Source organism: Caretta caretta, chromosome 3, assembly GCF_965140235.1.
Source record: "Caretta caretta isolate rCarCar2 chromosome 3, rCarCar1.hap1, whole genome shotgun sequence".
In the NCBI taxonomy this organism is placed as follows: Eukaryota; Metazoa; Chordata; order Testudines; family Cheloniidae; genus Caretta; species Caretta caretta.
In genome coordinates this window covers 172,158,389-172,178,198 of record NC_134208.1, presented here as the reverse complement: position 1 = coordinate 172,178,198, position 19,810 = coordinate 172,158,389, and the positions used below count along the sequence as shown (strand labels likewise).

General features: G+C 40.3%; 1 protein-coding gene across 2 annotated transcripts in view; it reads right to left on the bottom strand.

Moving 5' to 3' along the window:
- MTA3 (metastasis associated 1 family member 3) overlaps nt 1-19,810 on the bottom strand; it is a 264,399-nt gene that overhangs the window by 34,955 nt on the left and 209,634 nt on the right. For both annotated transcript variants that reach the window (XM_048843021.2, XM_075127129.1), the window contains exon 17: nt 16,626-16,657. In XM_048843021.2, the coding sequence (XP_048698978.2) occupies nt 16,626-16,657 (32 nt within the window). The remainder of the gene's footprint in view (nt 1-16,625; nt 16,658-19,810) is intronic.

Sequence of the window (19,810 nt, the reverse complement as noted above, 5' to 3'; positions counted from 1 at the left end):
GGAGGTGACATGAATTGTCTGAGGTTACACAACAGGTCAGTCTTGGGGCTGGAAATAGAACTGCGTCCCAACCCAGTGTCCTAGCCACCAGAACACACTACCTATTTTTAGGCCCTAACTCCAGTTATTGCTCCCAAATTTAAACAAACACACTACCCAATTGTAGGGTCCTCATTTTAACTTTCTCTTTAAATAAACCCCCAAGACCCTGCATTTACTGCATCATGAGGGGGGAAAAAAACCCAGAAAGCCAAAGGACCCAACCCAGTCCTTCACCAGCCTGGGAGCAGGAGCAGGTTCAATGTTGATGTTACTTTTGTGGGTCAATTATTTTGAGTTCATTCAGTATTAATTACCTACTAGAACTGACTGCAACCCTTTTGCCTACAATTTAATATATATTGTATTGTTCATAATACAATACACTGACTTGAGTTGAAGATTGTAGTGAAAAACCAATGTCCCATAGGATGAAAAAATAATTGGTACTGGGGACAGAATGCCGGAAGCTGCAAGCTGTGGGTCCCATTGCCTTTAGAAACCTGTGATGGTAGAGGGGGAAAATAAAATTTTCTCTGGAGCGTAACTTGTAAATCACATTGTGAAAGAATGTCAATAGAAAAGGAACCTGTAAATGGTGAAAACTGGATTGCTGTTTACTAGATAGTCAAGTACAGAGAGGAAGCAGGAATAATGCTGTATCTGAAATTCAGTAATGTCCTTATTTGACTACTTAAATTAAATAGCCAAGATTTAAAAACATATCTATGCTGTGCCCAGCACCATGGTATCTAATGGCCAAATTGTTAGAAGTTTTCAATACCCACAATCAAAGACCAGATTTTCAAAACAGCTCAGCTCTTACTAGGCACCAAAATAAATTACCAGATTTTCAAAAGAGCTCAGCATGTCTGGAGCTCATCAAGGTTTCTTTGGTAATCACTGTAGAAATAATAAAGGCATTCCTCCCATGCCTGTAATTACTGCTAATAATTTTTAAATGGACCAATCCTGCAAACCCTTCCTTATGTGAGTGTTTCTTACGTACAGAAGCAGGCCATTTGACCTTGTGCAAGGAAGGGCTGGATGAGTGAAGATTTGCAAGGTACAGCTCATAAATTGCTCAATATATCATAGTAATGCCAGTGTATTAGACCCCCAAAAAGAATAATTTGTCAGGGTCAGAAGACCATAACATTGTCATAAAATAAACTTCCAAAATAACCTTTTTTGTTTAAAATGAACAAGGGCTATACCAGTTCACTATGAGCCCTACATTCATATTTGATTTACTGCACTCAAATTATGTCACACCTCTGGGCCTGCCCAGGACAAAATGTATGACAAAGACTCAAATGAAAGGACTGAAAATGTTATTCCTGCAGGAAAAAATTAAGATTCCTGTGAGATTCATTCTTTTAGTGTAACTATTTCTGTGACTTAGCTTAACAATTCTTCATTTCTGATGTAAATAATTTTCAACAATAAAAGTGAGGAGATGCCACATTTGTGTGGAACGTAGATAGCTTTGGGACTAAAATGAGTGATGTCCCTCATAATGAGGGACGACAAAGAGGTAGGTGTTATTGCAGGCAGCACAGGTTTTGCCACCTATGTTGAGGTTGCCCAACACTTCCCATGATAAGGCCCCATTTTCAATTGCTCAGAACTGTGCCAAACTTTAACCATAAACATGAAAATTCTCCCTGTCAAGTGTCTGTCTCAAGCTGAATTATATTGGAAAATTTCAGCAAAAATGTTTCAGACGTTCCTCAGAACGAGGTTAAAGAAAAATACGTTGTTTTGCCCATGTTAAAAAAATTCTTACAACCATTTGAGAGACTTTCAATTCAGTGCACAGAATGGATGGTGTTCTGGGAATGATGAGGGATGTGTAGTGGAAGGAGACTGTTGTCTGTAGGGCCTCTACCTTATTTGTTACAAAAAGTTGGAAAGTGTATAGTGAATGAGGCAGGGGATTGCAGGAAGAGAAAAAATGGTTTTGTGTTTTAGGCAGTTGATTGATGCCCTAGAGAAATTGATTCTATTTCGCTCTCTGCCACAGAGTACTTACGTAATGCAAGGTAAGCCACTTAAACCAAACTTTGTACAGGTGTCCACTAACTGTGAGTTTCTCATTTTCTGGATGCCCAACTTGAGACCTCTAGGGTCTGAGCACTCATAGCTACTACTGATGTCAATGGGAGCTGTGGTCTGAACATACAAAGGGTTATACAATTCTAAATTTTCTGTAATATCAGTCCTTAGGCATCTCAGACTGGGCATCCAAAACCAAGAGACACTTTTGTGATTAATGTTTGCATGTCTCATCTCCCCCTCTATAGAATGGGAATAATACTGTGACAGGTTCCCCCTGGGTTGCCACCTGGAACTGGGATACCACTGAGCCCTCTGACCCACCAGCCTGGGCTCCCTCTCACATTGTGGGGCTGCTGTGCCAAGCTGCAGACCTGCTCCCAGTCCCACACTTCCACCAGCATTTACACCAGTAGGGACACACCCAGCTGCAGTTACACGCAGGCTCTCTGACTAGCCTCTGAACAAACCAACAGAGAGGCTACAGCCAAAATAACCACCAGCTTTCCAGCCTAGGACCCCACCCCCCATGGGAGTATAAACACAAAATTATACTGTCTTGCACTGCACAGGGTAAGCTCATAGAGTTCACCCTCCTCCCCAATGTGGAGAGGAATATGTAACAATCTTTGCCCCTTGAGCTACGATTTGCCATGCAGGTCACACAAATTGTCTGGTTTAGATAAAACAAAAACAAAGTTTATTAACTACAAAAGACAGTTTTAAGTGATAAGTGATAGCAAACAGATCAAAGTAGATTACCTAGTAAATAAACAAAAACACAAATTAAGCTTAAGATCCTAGAAACATAGGATATGAATTAGCAAATTCTCATCCTGGCTGATGATCTAAGCAGGCTGGCAGATTCTCAAGATATAAGCTGCATTTGCTTTACAGCTTGGAATCCCAAATTTCATACACAGGCTAGAAATCCCTTTAGCCTGGATCCAGCACTTCCCCCAGTTCAGTCTTTGTTCCTCATGTGCTGCCCGGAGTCTTCTTGTGTGGAGATTGAAGAACAACCAATGAGGACACTCCCTGCCTTATATAGCTTTAGTTTTCAAGTACATAAAAGGTGGTTACAAGGAGGAGGGAGAAAAACTGTTCTTCTTAATCTCTGAGAAGAAGACAAGAAGCAGTGGGCTTAAATTGAAGCAAGGGAGGTTTAGGTTGGACATTAGAAAAAACTTCCTGTCAGCACTGGAATAAATTGCCTATGGAGGTTGTGGAATCTCCATCCTTGGAGATTTTTAAGAGCAGGTTAGACAAACTCTGGTCAGGGATGATCTAGTCCTGCCATGAATGCAGGGGACTGGACTAGATGATCTCTTAAGGTCCCTTCCAGTCCTATGATTCTACAATCGGAACCCTTTGTCCCAAACTCAGTTTGTGGAAAAAACCCTGACATCCTAAGATGGAGTCCATTGTCATGTGGTCTGGTTACATATCCTTTCTGAGTCATAGCAGCCATTACTTACGGGCTGTCTGGAATGTTCCCAGGCAGGCTCACCAGGTGGGAGATAAGCTTCTCCTAAGGCCTATTGTTTTTCCTAATGGCCCATTACCATGAATAGGCCCTTCCCAGACAGATATATAGACTGGAAAGCATGTTGCCTAGTGGGCATTGCCAGGTGTGAAATACAGATACATAGTCAATATTCATAACTTCAGATACAAAAATGATACATGTATACAAATAGGATAATCATATTCAGCAAATCATAATTTTTCCAATGACACCTTACATGACCCATCTTGGACAAAATGCATCATAATTATGCCATAATCATATCATATAATAATATCACTATGAAGAATATGGGGTGCAGTGTCACAAATATTTTATCTGCAGGGGAGTTGTGAATATTAATTCATTAATGTTTGTGAAGCACTCAGATACTCTAGTGATAATCATAGAAAAACTCATGAGGAAAATAATTCTGTATTCAGAGCAAGATTTGAATAGTGTATGGTATATAAGCCACAGGGACACATTGAACAATTAGGATAAAAATATTTGACAGTTGATCATTCAGTGAGCACTGTGCATTCTGTGCACTGAATGAGGAAGGGGTCCTGTGTGAAAAATAGAATGTGAGCATGTAATTAAAGATTATTATTATGCCTATGCATAAGGAGGCCAAATTAAGGTCACAAAGGCTACCTTAATTCCAGCTTTTGCGTACTTGACTTTGGAACCTTAATAATGTTCTTTTAATGTAGCTGTTTTGTATGTAATTCTGTATATGCTAAAGAATAACAACAGTATGAATTTACAATTTCCATATAGTAAATTTATTCTAGGAATATAGAAAACACCTTACTAGATCAGACATAATGTCCATCTAGTCCAGTTTCCTTTTACAATGGTCTGTATTAGATGACTTAAAGGAAGGTACAAGGAACCCAAAGGGAAGGTCTCTGTCTAATCTCAGTTCTATTTTTGCTGCAAAATATCCGACAAGAATGCCAAATTGTTGCTTGTGCTTTCTGGGTACACTCACTGATAACTGATGCTCTGAAGCAACATGAAAAGTCATCCGGCCATTTTACAGCCTGCTCCAAATGGATGGAGATCAAGTCCAGGCTCAAGCTGAATAAATGCACTGATGCAAAAAAACAGTGCATTATTAATGTAAAAACCCAGCACTGAAAGAATGTGCTGGAGCCTCTGATCTCAATTACTCTCTTTCTTACAAAGCATCATTTGGCTTTCTGGGGCTTGCTGGATAAGTTGTTCATGGAACATAATGGTGATTTCCTCGTCTTGGTAGAGCTCCTTGGAAAATATGACGATGTCATGCTTGAGCACCTACATCAAGTAATTCATAAAGATGCTATGGACCATTACTGTGGCAAAATAATTCAAAATGAATTGATTGACCTTATGGCAAGGAAGGTGCTTGATAACATATTGCCGCAGCTCAGAAAAGCGAAGTACTATGCTGTAATAATGGATTGCACTCCCAACATTAGTGTCACAGTGAAAAGATGTAATTTACAGTAAGATGTGTTGACAATAAGGAAGGCTGTATCCAAGTTAAGGATATGTTTCTGGTCTATGGACAACTCTACTGGAAAAGGCCTAACTGAACTATTTATGAACTTTTTGAATGAGAGTAAAATAAAACTTCAGAACTGCTATGGCCAAGGCTACAACAATGGCATGAATATGAAGGGAAGAAACAGCTGTGTTCAGGCAAGGATCCTTGTGCTGAATCTGTGAGCTTTCTTCATGCCTTGTGGCTGCCATTCCCTCAACCTAGTTGTGTCAGATGCAGTGTCGTCTTCTTTAGATTCAGCGTCTCTCTTTGGAGTACTGCAAAGGACAAACATCGTGTTTTCAACATCAACTATCAGGTGGAAGATCCTCACAGAAAATGTTACTAATCTGACCATGGAGCCACGAAGTGACACTCACTGCAAGAGCTGTATTGACCGCGTTAGGCCAGCGAGGTACCAAGTGACTGAGGTTTATGGCACTCTGGTGGAACTGGTGCAGTTCAGTAAAGCCGAGGCCAGAATCTGACACAAAGTGCAGTCTGGCAAACCAGATCACTGATTTCAAATTTCTGGTCTCAATTGTGGTTTGGCATGATATCCTGTTACAAGTAAATGTTGTAAGCAAGGCATGACAAACTCAGTCGATGGACATCGCAACCACTCTACTTTGATGAGAAGCTGCCTTGATTTCGTTGTGGCCTACCGAGACATTGGATTTGAAGATGCCATCACTGCTGCAAGAGAAATGGCAGAAAACTTAGGCGCTGAGCCGGTCTTCAAGGAAACTCATATTCATTGGAAGAAGAGAGAGTTTGGATACCAGGGCAGAGATGAGGTGATGGGAAGCTCAGAAGAAAAATTCAAGAGTTTTTTTGCTCGCTTATTGACACAGTGCGAGTGTCCGTCAAAGAATAAGAAGCACCACGAAAAGACCTGGGGTTTTTTGTATGACCTCAGTAAGCAGCCAGTGGAAAGGAAAACACTCTTAACAATTGTACGGACCTTCACCAGATGCTGACACATGGGGAATGTTCGGACGTCAGTGATAAAGACCTCTATGTCAAAATGGACAACATCCATCACAATCTGCAGTATGGGAAGAACTCTCCATGCCCAGTTCTCCAATTCATTCATGATACAGAGCTGCAGGACCCTTTTTCTAATGTGTGGATAGCTTTGAGGATTCTGCTTCACAGTCATGAAGTGGTGAGATCAGCTTTTTGAAGTTCAGGCTCATTGAAACGTATCTTCGATTGACAATGGCCGAGGAGAGACTGACATCACTTGCTATTTTATTACTTGAAAATGCCAGTCGTCAGTCTTTGGATCTCTCTGACACTGTACTTCAGTTCACGAGGGCAAAGCTGAGAAAAGTAACCTTTTGAACTAAAAGACTAGGATTAACATTATAAGACTGTTGCCTTTATTTAACACTGGTCCACCTGATGTTGGTGCACAGTTCAATTTCTTGATGTTAGTACATTTCAGTTCTTAAAATTACAAAGTTTCTATAAGCTTAGAGGAAATGAAATTTTGTATTTGCTTATATATAACATGAATAAATACAGATTTACAGATCTTCGCATGCAAATTTATCATCTTATATGACAGGGATAAATAATGCATGCAAATCGTGCATAAAAGTTGTGAAATGGGTTACAAATGCAATAAACAGTAAGGTATTCAAAAGTTTAACAAACGGAGGAACTGAAGATGTTCCTCACCTGGGGTGTCATTTGGTCTAGGGCCGGACCTGACCTGAAGCATAAGGGTTTGAAACCCTTCCAAGTTTGCTTTTTTTTTTTCCAAAAAATATCCTTATTGATGTAACTCTGGGTGTACTCTTTATCCATATAAATATCTAATCCTTTCTTGAAACCATCTTGGCCCCAATTATATCATGTGACAATGAGTTTCACGGACTAATTGTGATTTGTCAAAAAAAGTCTTTCCATGTCTCTGAAAAAAGTCTTTTCATGTCTTATAAATTTCATTACCTGTTTCTGAACCCCCTGTTATTTCTACTCTATAATTTTTGATCAGGACTAAATACATTATTCCAGGTGAGAGTATAAGACTGTCACATGATATTTTCAGTGTTATTTTCCATCCCATTCCTGATGCATAGTAATGTTTACAGTTTTCTCCCCTTTATTTTCACTACTGCTTTCATAACCTTGAAAGAGTAAACTACAATGTGCTTAAGGAGAGATTATCATTCCTAATGCTGTAAACTCCATAATATTTTGAATTTCTAATTAACCAGGAGAATTGTAATCCTTTCAATGACCAGAATAGTTCAGTTCTTCCAATAAAAGATATTTGCCTTTAGATATAAAAACAATATTTAATACCATTTCACAGTGTATTAATATCAATCCACAGAACAAACAGCCCTTTCCATGCAAAGCTTTTATGTTAAATACTACAGACATCTTTTTATTCACTGCAGTACACAATTGCAACGAACAGGATTATAAATCTTGATGAGTATTTTAAAAACCTAGGTAAAAAAGACCATAATGATACCCTGATGACATTAACATGAGCAGAACCCCTGTTCAGTCAGGAAACATGCATAGAGAAAGTTATGTTAATTTAATCACAACACTCTCGTGTGCAACTAGCAGCTGGCATTTTGATTTTGAGTGTTTACATCACTAAGCTACACTGCACTAAAATTCCAGATACTGAGGGAAAATTGCAGATCAGTGTCTCAGCAAGAGGTTTATTTAGAGCTTGCTGCCCATGAGTCATCTAACAAATCTCTGTTTTATAGTTCCCTTCTCACTAGATATCTCAGCCTGCGCTCCAGAGTGCACTAAGATCTTCTGTATTTCTAGGGCATGTTTTGGTCTACGCTGACAAGATGCTATGGGAAAATTCCTCTTTTGGGGATTTTAGAAAGATAATGGAATGTGCGTGAGGAACTAAATCTTGAAGTCCTACCTCAGGTAAAACCTAATAAGGGCTGAAGAAAAAATTCAGAGTTGGCCTGTGCACTGCAACTGAACTGTCTTCTTTCAATTACATACCTTGAACTCAGTCAGTATATATTGGCAAGAGAAATGCTACCATCCCCCCAAAACTTAGAATTGGGGCCCCATTTTAGACTCCGAAGGTTGGTCCAATAAAAAATATTACCTCACCCAACTTGTCTCTCTAATAATTATTCTGTTGTTTATAATATGTTGACTATGAACCCACCTGTCTTGATGGGTTGAAATGAAAATGAAACTGTCCTCAACATTACAGCTATGGAGGTGGCAGGGAATGGAAGATCCATCCACAGGGCCCCGTATTTGATGTGTGATGTTAAACACAGAATGCTCATAGTTAACAGTTGACAAAGAACCCATCAGACCCCCCCCTCACCACAGAGGTGGAAAGACAGTATATTGCAGAAGAAGTTATTCACCTTGTGCAGTAACAATGGTTCTTACAGATGTGTTCCCCTATGGGTGCTCCACTGGAGATGTATCTGTGCCCTTGCGCTGCTGATTGGAGAGTTTTGATAGCAGTGTCCATTCAGCCTGCACATGTGCTGCCCCCTCCCCTCAGTTCCTTCTCTATCACAGAGTGTATGATGAGAACCCCAGCGTAGAGAGAAGGAGGGTGTGTTGTGGAGCACCTATTCAAACTCACATCTCAAAGAACCATTGTTACTGCACAAGGTGAGTAACTTCTTCTTCTAAAAGTGACTCTATGGGTGTTCCACTGTAGGTGACTCCCAAGCACCATCCCCCACTGGAGGCTGGGGCTTTGGAGTTGAGTCTGTGATGGATGATAGTACCGTGGTGCCCAATCTGGCACACTACAGCAGTCCCCCAGGAGGGCATAGTGTTCTGCATATGTACGTGCAGATGCCCAGGTAACTGCTCTGCAGATTTCTAATATAGGGATACTCTTGGAGAAAGTGACAGACAAGGAAACCGATCTTGCAGAATGTGTGCTGATTGTAGATGGGGTTCAAGACCCATTTAGAGAGTTCTTGAGCTGAAATCGCTGTGCCTCTAGACCTGTCCTGGAGAGGAAGAGTCTTGGCGATTTTCTAAAAACTCTTGACCTGTCCAAATAAAAGGCCAAGGCTCTTCTTACACTGAGTGTATGGAGGATGGCTTCCCTATTATTTTGGTGAGGGTTGGGACAAAAGTTTGGAAGGTGAATGAGTTGGTTCACATGAAATGCAGAAGTCACTTTGGGGGTAAACTTCGGATGTGGTCTACGCGTGACTTTGTCAGGGAAGAACACTGTGATGGGTAATGGCAATCAAGAACACTGTCTTTATGGAAAGGTGAGTTAAAGAACAAGTAGCCATGGGTTCAAAGTGTGGTCTGGTCAGTCCTTTTAATACTAGATTGAGATGCCCTTATAGGGTAAGAAGTCTGGGTTGGGGAAAGAGGTTTGCTATGCCTTTGAGAAACTTCTTCGTAGTCAGGTGGGAAAAAATTGAGTGCCCCTCTTCCTGATGATGGAAGGTCATTATTGCTGCTAAGTGTACTTTTAGCGAGCTAATAGACAGTCCCGATTTCTTGAGATTCAGCAAATAGTCTAGGACTACAGGTAGAGTGGCCAGATAAGGGGTGACTCTTTTGGACTGGCACCAGATCCAAAATCTAGTCCACTTCTATAGGTAAGTACGATGGGTAGCCACTTTCCTGTTGGGTAATAACGCTTCCTGTAAGTCCTTCAGAGCATGATGTTTTTATGTGCTGGAACCATGAAGAAGCCAGGCTTTGAGCCGTAGTATCCATAGGTTGGGATGGAGAGTTCTGCGAGAGGAGGTAAGGAGTGGTTGGAAGAGTCATTGGTGGCACAGTACAAGTAAGGTTACCATGTCTGTCTGGGCCAGGTGGAAGTGATCAGTATAATGTTTGCTTTTTCTCTTTTTATTTTCAACAGGACATCCTCTGGAGACAATTGTCCTGGTAAGGTTAGATCATAATGCTCTACTCTGCCACCAAAGAGAGGACCTTGGAGAAAACGTTGGGGGCCGATGAGAGGCCAAAAGGACGGACTCTGTACTGGTAGTGTTCCTGGCCTAGTGAGAATCTGAAATATCTTCTGTGATATGGTATGATCGAAATGTGGAATTAAGCATCCTGGCGGTTGAGGGCCATGAACCTGTCTCCTTTTTCTAACGCTACAATAATCATCAGCAAAGTGACCCTCTTGAACTTCTGAGCCTTGACAAATTTGTTGAGTGCTCTGGGGTCCAGTGTGGGTCTCCAACCTCCATTTTTCTTGGGTATCAGGAAGTAGTGAGTGTAAAAGCCTTTGCCTTTTAAGTGCATTACAACTACCACTACGAGAGGTGACCGAGTCATACCACAAACTATTGGACGTTCTACACATCTCTGAATTGTCCACAGTAGCCCTCCCTATTAAGAGGCCCTCTTGGACCCTGCCAAATTCATATGGCAGATCCCGGCGTCAGTCCCGCCAATATGCAAGAGGGCCGATATAAAATATTACATGCCAGCGAAAGACACGGAATTTATCTTCTCCCACCCAGCCCCCAGTACTGAGTAGAAGTGAATCCGGTGTGTGAGACACCAAAAGGTCTGTCACGTACTAGAAGTCCAGAGATGCCGCAGTCATCAGTACTGGTAGCAGTGCTGAGATGTCTGCACCAAAGGACTTGGCCATGCCATCCTGGCTTGCTGACGATGTCCCCACAGAAGGAGCCTTCCACAGGTGGATTCTTTCATTTTCTTGTGCCCAGTCAGTACCCATAATTCCTTTCCTGTGCCCTTCGGGTCCTTAGGGAGCCCAACATGTTCTGTCGGGGCAGTCCCATGAGAGCTCTGGGTGCCGGATTTAGATGGCTTCGGTGCCATCAGTACCAGTGATATCGAGCAAGCCGAAAATTGGTTTTGGCTCGGTCGGGGCTCGATGTGGAGACTCGTGGCCCTTTTCTTAGAGGCCTTGTGAGAATGGCGTATGGTTGACTTCTTAGGCTCATCACCTTCCATAGATGTAGAGGGTTGCCGTGAGGATTCCCACCTTCCGGAGTCTTGGTGCAGCTCTGAGGCTGGTTGCAGGGCCACTTCCATTAGGAGAAACTTTAGTTTCAGTTCTCTCTCCTTTCTACGTTTGGGTTTCAATGGTTGGCATAAACTGCACTTCTGTGGGATGTGGTTTTCTCCCAGGCAGTGGAGGCACTGAGATTGTTCGTCAGTCACTGGGGTAGATTTCTTTGCAACTGAGACACTTCTTGAAGCCCAGTGAACTGGGCATATCCTGTCCAGGGGGGATTCTCAGATGGGGGGTGGGGGCGAGGGAGGGTCAAAAAAAATGAAGTAAAGGGTTATTTTTTTAGCTAAATAAATAAATGAAACATAAAGGAGTGAAAAAGAAAAGGAAGATCTAAAAGATTACAGAAATAATCAGATATTCTATAGAAGGTAACAATCCGCTAACAGACAGCTAAAGCTCCATCTCTAACCAGGGGTGGTTGAGAAGGAACTGAGGAGGGTTCACTGCTCAATGCTGGTTAGCCTCTTGGCTGACCACAAGGAGGGGGCAGAGCATGCGTGGGCCAAATAGACACTGCTACCAAAATTCTCCGATCAGCAGCACAGGGATGCAGATACATCTACAGTGAAGCCCCCATAGGGACACTACTCAAAGAAGAATTAATGCATTTGGGTCTGATCCAAAACCCATTGAAATCAACGGCAATCTTTCTAGTGTCTTTGATAGGCTTTTGATCAGGCACTTGGTGTTGTGGAGAGAGGGCATGTGGCCACATCTTTCCCACGTGCAAATCCTCTGCTAAATAATCATAGATCGGTGTAGGCACCAGTCTGCTTGAGTTCCACTCAAAGGCAAAGGTGCATGGCTAGAATTTCAAAGCACTATGCAATAGTTGTCACACAAAACTTATCAGGTAGGTGCATGATTTCCCCATTTCTACAGGAAAATGCTTACAGGCTCATTGAGTACAACGTCCCCTTTCAGAAAGGAGTGAAGTGGCAATGTATTTGTCTGATAAGACTCCTCCTTCCCACAGCAGCAGCCCCAGTCTAAAATTACTTGCAAAATCATCAGCACAAATGCAAGTTTTTTTAATGTACAAGCTCTGCTAGATAAAAAACCAGTGAGCACCGCCCACCTTCTCTTAAAGTAAGAATTTAAAGGCTTCTTATGGCTGGGAAAGCATGGGAATGAACATTTTATTATTACTTTTGTTCTGTGGTGGCACATATGGGCCCTAATTGAGATCAAAGCTCTATTATGCAAACGTAGTAAGATACAGCCCCTACCCCAAACAGATTACATCTAAGACGCCAAATTCAGGAAAGCACATATGTATGTGGTTAACTTTAAGCACTTGCTTAAGTCCCATTGGAGTCATTCTGGAATGAAGCTCATGTCTCCTGGAATCTAATGGGGCCCAGAGGAATTAACAAGAGAGGTATTTTATGGGAGGAGTCACCTGGGAACCAGTTCAGGCCAGCCAGCCGCCTCCTTGCACACTTAGTATTGGCATCTTCTTCACTGGTGTTTGAGTGCTACTGAGACAGAGAGCAGTGAATTCAGAGGTCTGGCTTTTCAGACAGTTTTATACAAATGAATTTTATTGTGCATTTATCACTTCTTAATTTCTTGGGCCACATGTAAGAAGAATGAAAGTTTTGGATTGTATGCCACTGACAGACCTCAGTTTAGTATTATTTATTTATTTACAGGCTTCTCTATGATGCTCCTCAGCATAACCATCTGAATACCAACCAGTCATGAATGTATCCACACACTCACAGTACCCATGTGAGGCAGGGACATCTTATAGTCCCCATTTTACTAACGGGGAATTTGAGCGACAGAGATTAAAGAACTTTCTGTAGGCCACACAGGAAGCCTATGTAGAAGTTTAGAAAAGAGCCCACATCTCTTGATTTACAGTCCAGTCCCTTAGCTACAAGAGCATCATCCTCAGTTCAAATCAAGGCTAGCTGTATATCTCAGAGAGATGCTATAGCTCAAAAAGAAGTTATAAGATTGATGCAGAAATTCACAGGTGAGCTTCTCTGATTTGTGACATTCAGGAGGTCAGACTAGATGATCATAAGGGTCCCTCCTTCTGGTCTTACAGTCTATGACTATGAAATCCTGTAATCCTTTCCCACTCCTTGGCCAAAAAAATAAAATAAAAATAAAAAAATCCCACTAAGTTAGCAGCCTCTTAGCCCAATACAAAAGCATTTACAGCCCATCTTGAAAAGGAATCATAGTGCAAAGAAGCTTGTTTAGTGCAGAAAGAAAAATAAGCAGAAAAGAGCAGGCATGCTCAGGTGTGTGTGATACCAACCCATGTTAATTGGTTTAATTCAACATTGACCAAATTTCACTGAAGACAAAATAAAGCACAACAGCAGTTCTGTCAAATTTAGAATCAGAGATTGGTTCTGCTTTGAAACAGTTGGGCTACTCACATCTGTCACAAAACAATTTTCAACTCTTAGAATTGTTTATATATTCTGTGCACTGACACTGATTGTGTAAGGCAAATGTTTAAAGAGGGCACAGTTTGGCCCCCTATGATGTAGGCACAAATGATAGGTGGTTAAAAAACGGAATGCTATTATTTGTGCCTGCAATTTATTGACTGCTGTTGAACATCCATGAATTATATGACTAAAATAGGTCTGTTATAATGTTGAATGTACGGACTAACATCCCACTGAATGACAGAGATCCGATAATGAAATGGTTGATGACTTCCTGAACAATCAGTGCTATTTCTATGCTCAAACACTGCATAGTACATAGCCACTTTGTAGGAATTATACAAAAGCCTTAAGTTCTCTGGATAAACTGAGCTTTTAAAGCACTGTTTTAAAATGGAGCTCTCTTTGTCAATATCTCTTACACCAGTAGTTTAGCTACTGAAAGAGAATGACCCAGATGATTGTCCTTAGGACAATAAGGAAAGCTGCTGTTTATGCCGGAAATGGTATAGAAAACATTAATATAAACAAATTCCTTTATATCATTAAATCACTCCTAGTTCCTGACTGTACAAACAAGGGTTTGAAACAAAGAACAAATATGTGGACACTGTAATCTTTAAGCACAAATGAAATATATTTTGGGGGGTGGGGGTTTCAATATTATTAAGGCTCCATGGGAATTTTAAGAGAAAAAAGGAAAAGCCCACTCTATTCCTCATTGGATTTGACTTAAACATAAATTTGCTGTCCTCAGATAAATGAGGTCAGATTTAATGCCTTTATTTATGGCATTTCACTGACTACAAATGCAATTTAAAAGCAGACAGAATTATTTTGACTTGGCACGAGAAAAGCCTCCTCAAATTAAAGCAGGTTAGCCATTATTCAGACTTGTTTGCCATTGTATTTCTGCCATTCAATTGACTTATGACCACACACCAACTTTATATTGTATTATGCTTATAACTATCATAATCATTCAAAAGAGCTGGAATTTAGTACAGAATAGTAATTCAGTGCAGTAGCTTTTTCAATATAGCTCGTGATAGTATGTGTTTTACTGTATATGCATATACTGTATTATATTGAATGAAGACTCTCTTATTTTCATATAGTTTCCTAATGTACAGAAACGGAATGATAAATTCTCTGTCTATGGTGTTGTATTCTCTCTACTCATTGCAGGCTCTGAGGTTTTCCTTTTCTCATTCATTCATGTTTTTAATTACAAAAATGAGTAGATTTGTTGCTGGATCATTTTCACATTCTTTTAATAGCATATCAGTTGTTAATCTTATTTTCATTTATTTAAAGACTGCTAGAATGGACAGCTACTGCATATTGCTTTGAATGGGGCACATCAATCTGGATGTTGTAATCTGTACAATGAATTGCGGTGTATTTCTGATTCTCGGCTGATATGGATGAGACATTAATGTTAGGTACAGTAAAATATTCTTACAGGAATTTAAATAGGCTTCTTTACTCCAAAATGTGGCCAAAATTCATATGGTAAAGAGGACACTGACATGTTATGGAAACACAGCATTTCTATAACTATAACAAAAAGAGACTAAGAAAATAAGGTCTTTGATTTTTCTCCAGTCTCATTCCCAATATGGAGATATCCTGAAATCATATACAAGGCCTGGGCCCATATCAAGTAACAGTTAGTAAGAAAAAGACTAAGGTAGGATGTTCAAATACACTCAGCATTGGCCTAGCTTTGCTCCTGACTTCAGTGCAAGCAGAGCTGGACCAATGCTGAACAATTTTGAACATCCCTCCCTAATTTTATGGGAGAGATATCTCTAGTTGACTTAATCCTCGAATCACGTTTTAAAGGCGTACTTCTAAAATCATTTATCTTTAAAACTCTTCTCTCTGCATAGACATGCACACAATTACAAGCGTGATAGACCTTTTAAATTCTTTAAAAACAAGGAGTACAGCATATCCTGTATGGCGAGGCAGTAGGGCTTACCTATAGGCTGCTAAATGAATTGGAGATTTGTGTCTCTCTGCAATCAGTTATCCATTTGAATTGGAGTTTTAGTGATTATGTTGATTGCAAATGTACTGAAGTGACATTAATGCTAAGTTAACCAGGTAGATAATTCATGTAGGAATTTACATGTCCCTTATATATGAGATAAGTGTATATTGGAAAGGCGTATGATGAATTGCACAGCCACATGATTAACAAATGTAACCTGTGGCCACATTATCTGCCCATTAATCCATCCCCTGGGGACTTATTCTAACATTCTGCACTTTGAGCTGCTTGAAACAGCCACTTCCTCCTGCCAAAAATGACATTTCTCCAGCCTGAGGCCCAGGAGGGTTATAAATCATTCCCGGTTGAGAGTAAGATTTGCTTTAAAAACCTCAATTAAATTTTTCACTCTCGTAATCCCATAATGGAAGTTTCATACATTTGGGAAGAGAATATTCCTAGCTCCCCAGTGGGATCCACTATAATAGATCTAAAAATATGAGATTATGAGAAAAGAGAAACTATTTTAGGTCGCTGCATTTATTGGTTGTAATATTCCTCTCCCTCTGAGTCCTGAACAGTTAAACTCGTGGTAAAAAACCTAGGTAGCTGGTTTCACAGGTGGAGGGATACAAGAAATAGTTCAAATATATTTTTGAACCCTATAAAGCTTTCTTAATTAGTTGTTCTGTGACATACATGACATATGTAAGATGCATGTAGGGGGAGATGGTTTGGAATCATCGGTATAACACAGTCAGACCTTCTCCACTCATGAGTAATGTGACCATTCCAAACGAGGAGTGATAGAACCTTCACTGTACATCATTGTGTATTCCCTATATTTATACACACAAAACTATTCTTTTTCAGTGTCTTGAAAAACAGTCAATATCTTTCTTTTTTTTCTAGGTTGCCAGTGGATAGTGGTACTCCAAAGTCAAATCTTTCTTCTACAATACCACAATATTATATTAACAGAGATATCATACACTAGCAGCCTACAACATTGTAGTTCTCAGTTCAGCTTTCCAAACTTAAAAGGAAAAAAAATAGAGCTCCTGGAGACTTACCATTATTGTTCTTGTTGTATGACTGGGGGGTTCTGAAAAACAACACAATACATTAGTACATTGTCCCTACACTTTCAAAACCCCCACAAATTATTTGTATAAACTCTAAGATTCCTGAAAGGTCTCTCAGCTGTTGGTGCCCAACTGCCATGGTGCTAGGCACATTAGAACTACACAGACTGGAAGAGTTCTCAGGAACTGAGCATGAATATTACCATTAACAATATAAGGCAGATTTGCAGTGTATTCCAATTTTTTTTTCCTCTTTCATCAACTCTCTATGTGAAAAATAAAGCAATTGTTCATCATTGAAAAGTATTCATCCTCCACCTTGCAAAAGTTGGGAATTTTACTTTTTTTTCAGTTTGATTTTGCTGATCATGCTGTGTGACATCATAACGAGAAACCATGCTCCATAAATATACAACAATATGTAACACAATTCTACTATTCCTGTGATTAAAAAAAAACACAAACAAAAACAATTAGGAAACAAGACGAACCTTTTCCTGAATGTTTTGAAATGGATTCCAACTTTTAAATTTACCAAGTAGATTACAATCACTATATTTCAAGGGCTGAATGCTAATCTCATTTATGCCGGTATAAAGCAGGAACCCCTCAACTGAAATCAATAAATTTACACTGGTGTAAAATTGGATCAGAATCAGGCCCAGCGTTATTGTGTGCCCCATCCTGCTCCTATTAGAGTTAATGTGAGCTGGCCCATCCTACTTTGTTTTAAATTAGCATAATCTCCAAATTACAGTTGTGTTGTATTATGCCACAGTGCAGTTTGCAATTGAACACTCTCATACAATTTAGAATTTGGGAAGCACAGGTTGCTAGGGGTCTCTAAAATGAACACCATCACCACTATCTAGTTCATGGACCCCTCTGAGTGAAACCTTTGGTTGAATGCCGAGCAACACCACCAAATAGCTGGAGCCTGTACAGTTCTTAACAGAGTGACATCTCACAATGGCAGACCCATGATTCCACAAGAAAAGAAAAATAAATCTTGTCAGTCTGGATCAAACAGGTTCTTTATAAGATTTGTGAGGCAACTGATGGTGATTTAACCTGGACGTAATGATTATCCTTGTGCCAGTCCAAACAATAATAATTACTGGGACCTTGCCTATGCTGACATTACTCTGACCGAGGAGCAGTCACACTCTTTTGGATAGGACTACATGGTGTGAGTGAGGGGGGTGGTCACCATCCCTACATGACGACTATGAAGATTGAGGTTTGTGTACATTTCTTTTCATCCTGGAAATAGTTTTCAGGAGTTCGCCTTCTAACAAAACACTGCTAAGGAATGCTGATTTTTAAAATCATATTCTTTATGGTTCTGTTAAGAATTCATGTCAAATGGGCTACACTGAACCCATCAGAAATGGCCTGAATTAAGGGGAAATGCAGAAGACATGTTGCCCCTTGGGTTGCACTGGAGATGTTCCTAGATATGCTAGTGGGAGGGTGTGGGAAGACAGGGATTAATTTGGGACACCAATTTTCAGAATCCAACATACTTCCAGTTCTGCTTGTTGACATGTACAGACGGTGGAACCATGACATTACCTTCTCCCTTCCCTGGCCAGTTTCTTCCAGGGGAAGCATCTCAGGCGCATACCTGACACTCCCTTAACAATGACTGTGATTGTAGGGAGCTCTTATGTGGCCTGAGTTGGGGGGGGGGGTTATTATTACTTATTACTGCCCTGCACAGCTGCATAAAGCTAGGGCACTGTCTAAGCCCATAATTTTTAGGAAATGACAAAAAAAATGGGGGGAGGGGAAGTGCATCCCTAAATATGAGGTGTTTTAAACTTTTGTGCTTGCTATAAAGACAGACAACTACTTACAGATCCTAATACAGAACAAAGGTTACTTTAAGCCATGTTTCATACAGCAGCATGCACAGTATTAATAGAGCTGTAAACATTAAGTCTGTAGATAGATTTTTCATAAATTCAACAGAATAATGAGCTGACACTTCACTTTCATTTTTGTTTTGAAATGTAGAGACGACAGCACATTTTGACAGCTGCTTTTTATGCAAGGCCTAGGAGACCGGGCTATATAAGTTGTAGTAGGGTAAAAAAAATCCACGCTGGCTGCATTTTCAAAGGAGTCGAAGGATGATAGCTGCCTAAATTCCATTGAATTTCAATGGGAAATGGGTATCCAGTTCCTTTTGGCCCCTTTGAGAAGCTCAGCTTCAATAAATAAAAAGCTGTTTCTGCCATGGCATGGTATTTCATGAGGTCTTGACTTAAAGTGTCACCTTTTGGCACTGCACTAGTAGTTTGTTATGCTTTATATCAGGCCAACTGGTTCTTTTTAAACTGTCATTATCAACTAAGTAAAATGCCAAATGTACTGACAAAGTACAATAATAATGGAACGTACTGTACAAAAAGGTACCAATCACGTTCTAGTATTGTTAACTCCAAACATTAAAAAAATCACAAGTCAGGCCCCAAAGATCATGCGATTAGCTTAAAATCATGAGATTTTAAAAAAAGTTTGGGTTTCTTTCTATTTACCCTCTGGTTTTTGCACCTATATGGGGTGCCCTCAGGTCACATCTTCAAGATTTTCTCCACCACCCTGAGGGCTAGAAACTCACTTTAAAAAACTGAGATTGCCTTGCAATCAGTGTACTCCAGGAGTGAGGGTGTAAAAGAAAGACACCAAATAGCAGGAGATGCACAATAAAACCATGAGTGAATTGGCAACACTGATAAATCCAGGGTGGCATTTTGCTTTTTTACTGCTGCTTCAAAGTTTGTGCTCTCTGATGGTAGTTTGCTTTTTGAATCCCAAGGCTGGAAATGACTGGAGAGAGCTTACATGGATGGTTTGTTTTGTGGATGGGGTCTTTAAGGCTTGTCCAGGGATACTTAGAACAAGGTAGGTACTCATTTGTCGAGGATGTGAGTGTAAGTCTAAATAAAATAAAATAAAATAAAAAGTAACAATGTTCACAAGGATTTGGCACAAAAATAAAGGGTCTGCTCCCCTTCCCATAGAAACCACTGGGGACTAAGTTGTGACTTTGCCACAAGTCCTGAATATAATATGGGGCAGTATGCTGTTGCCCAGCTTAAGGAGCAGCCTTTCTAATGGATTGTAAGTGTTCCCACTTGGTCTGGGGGAGATGTACCACGAGTCAG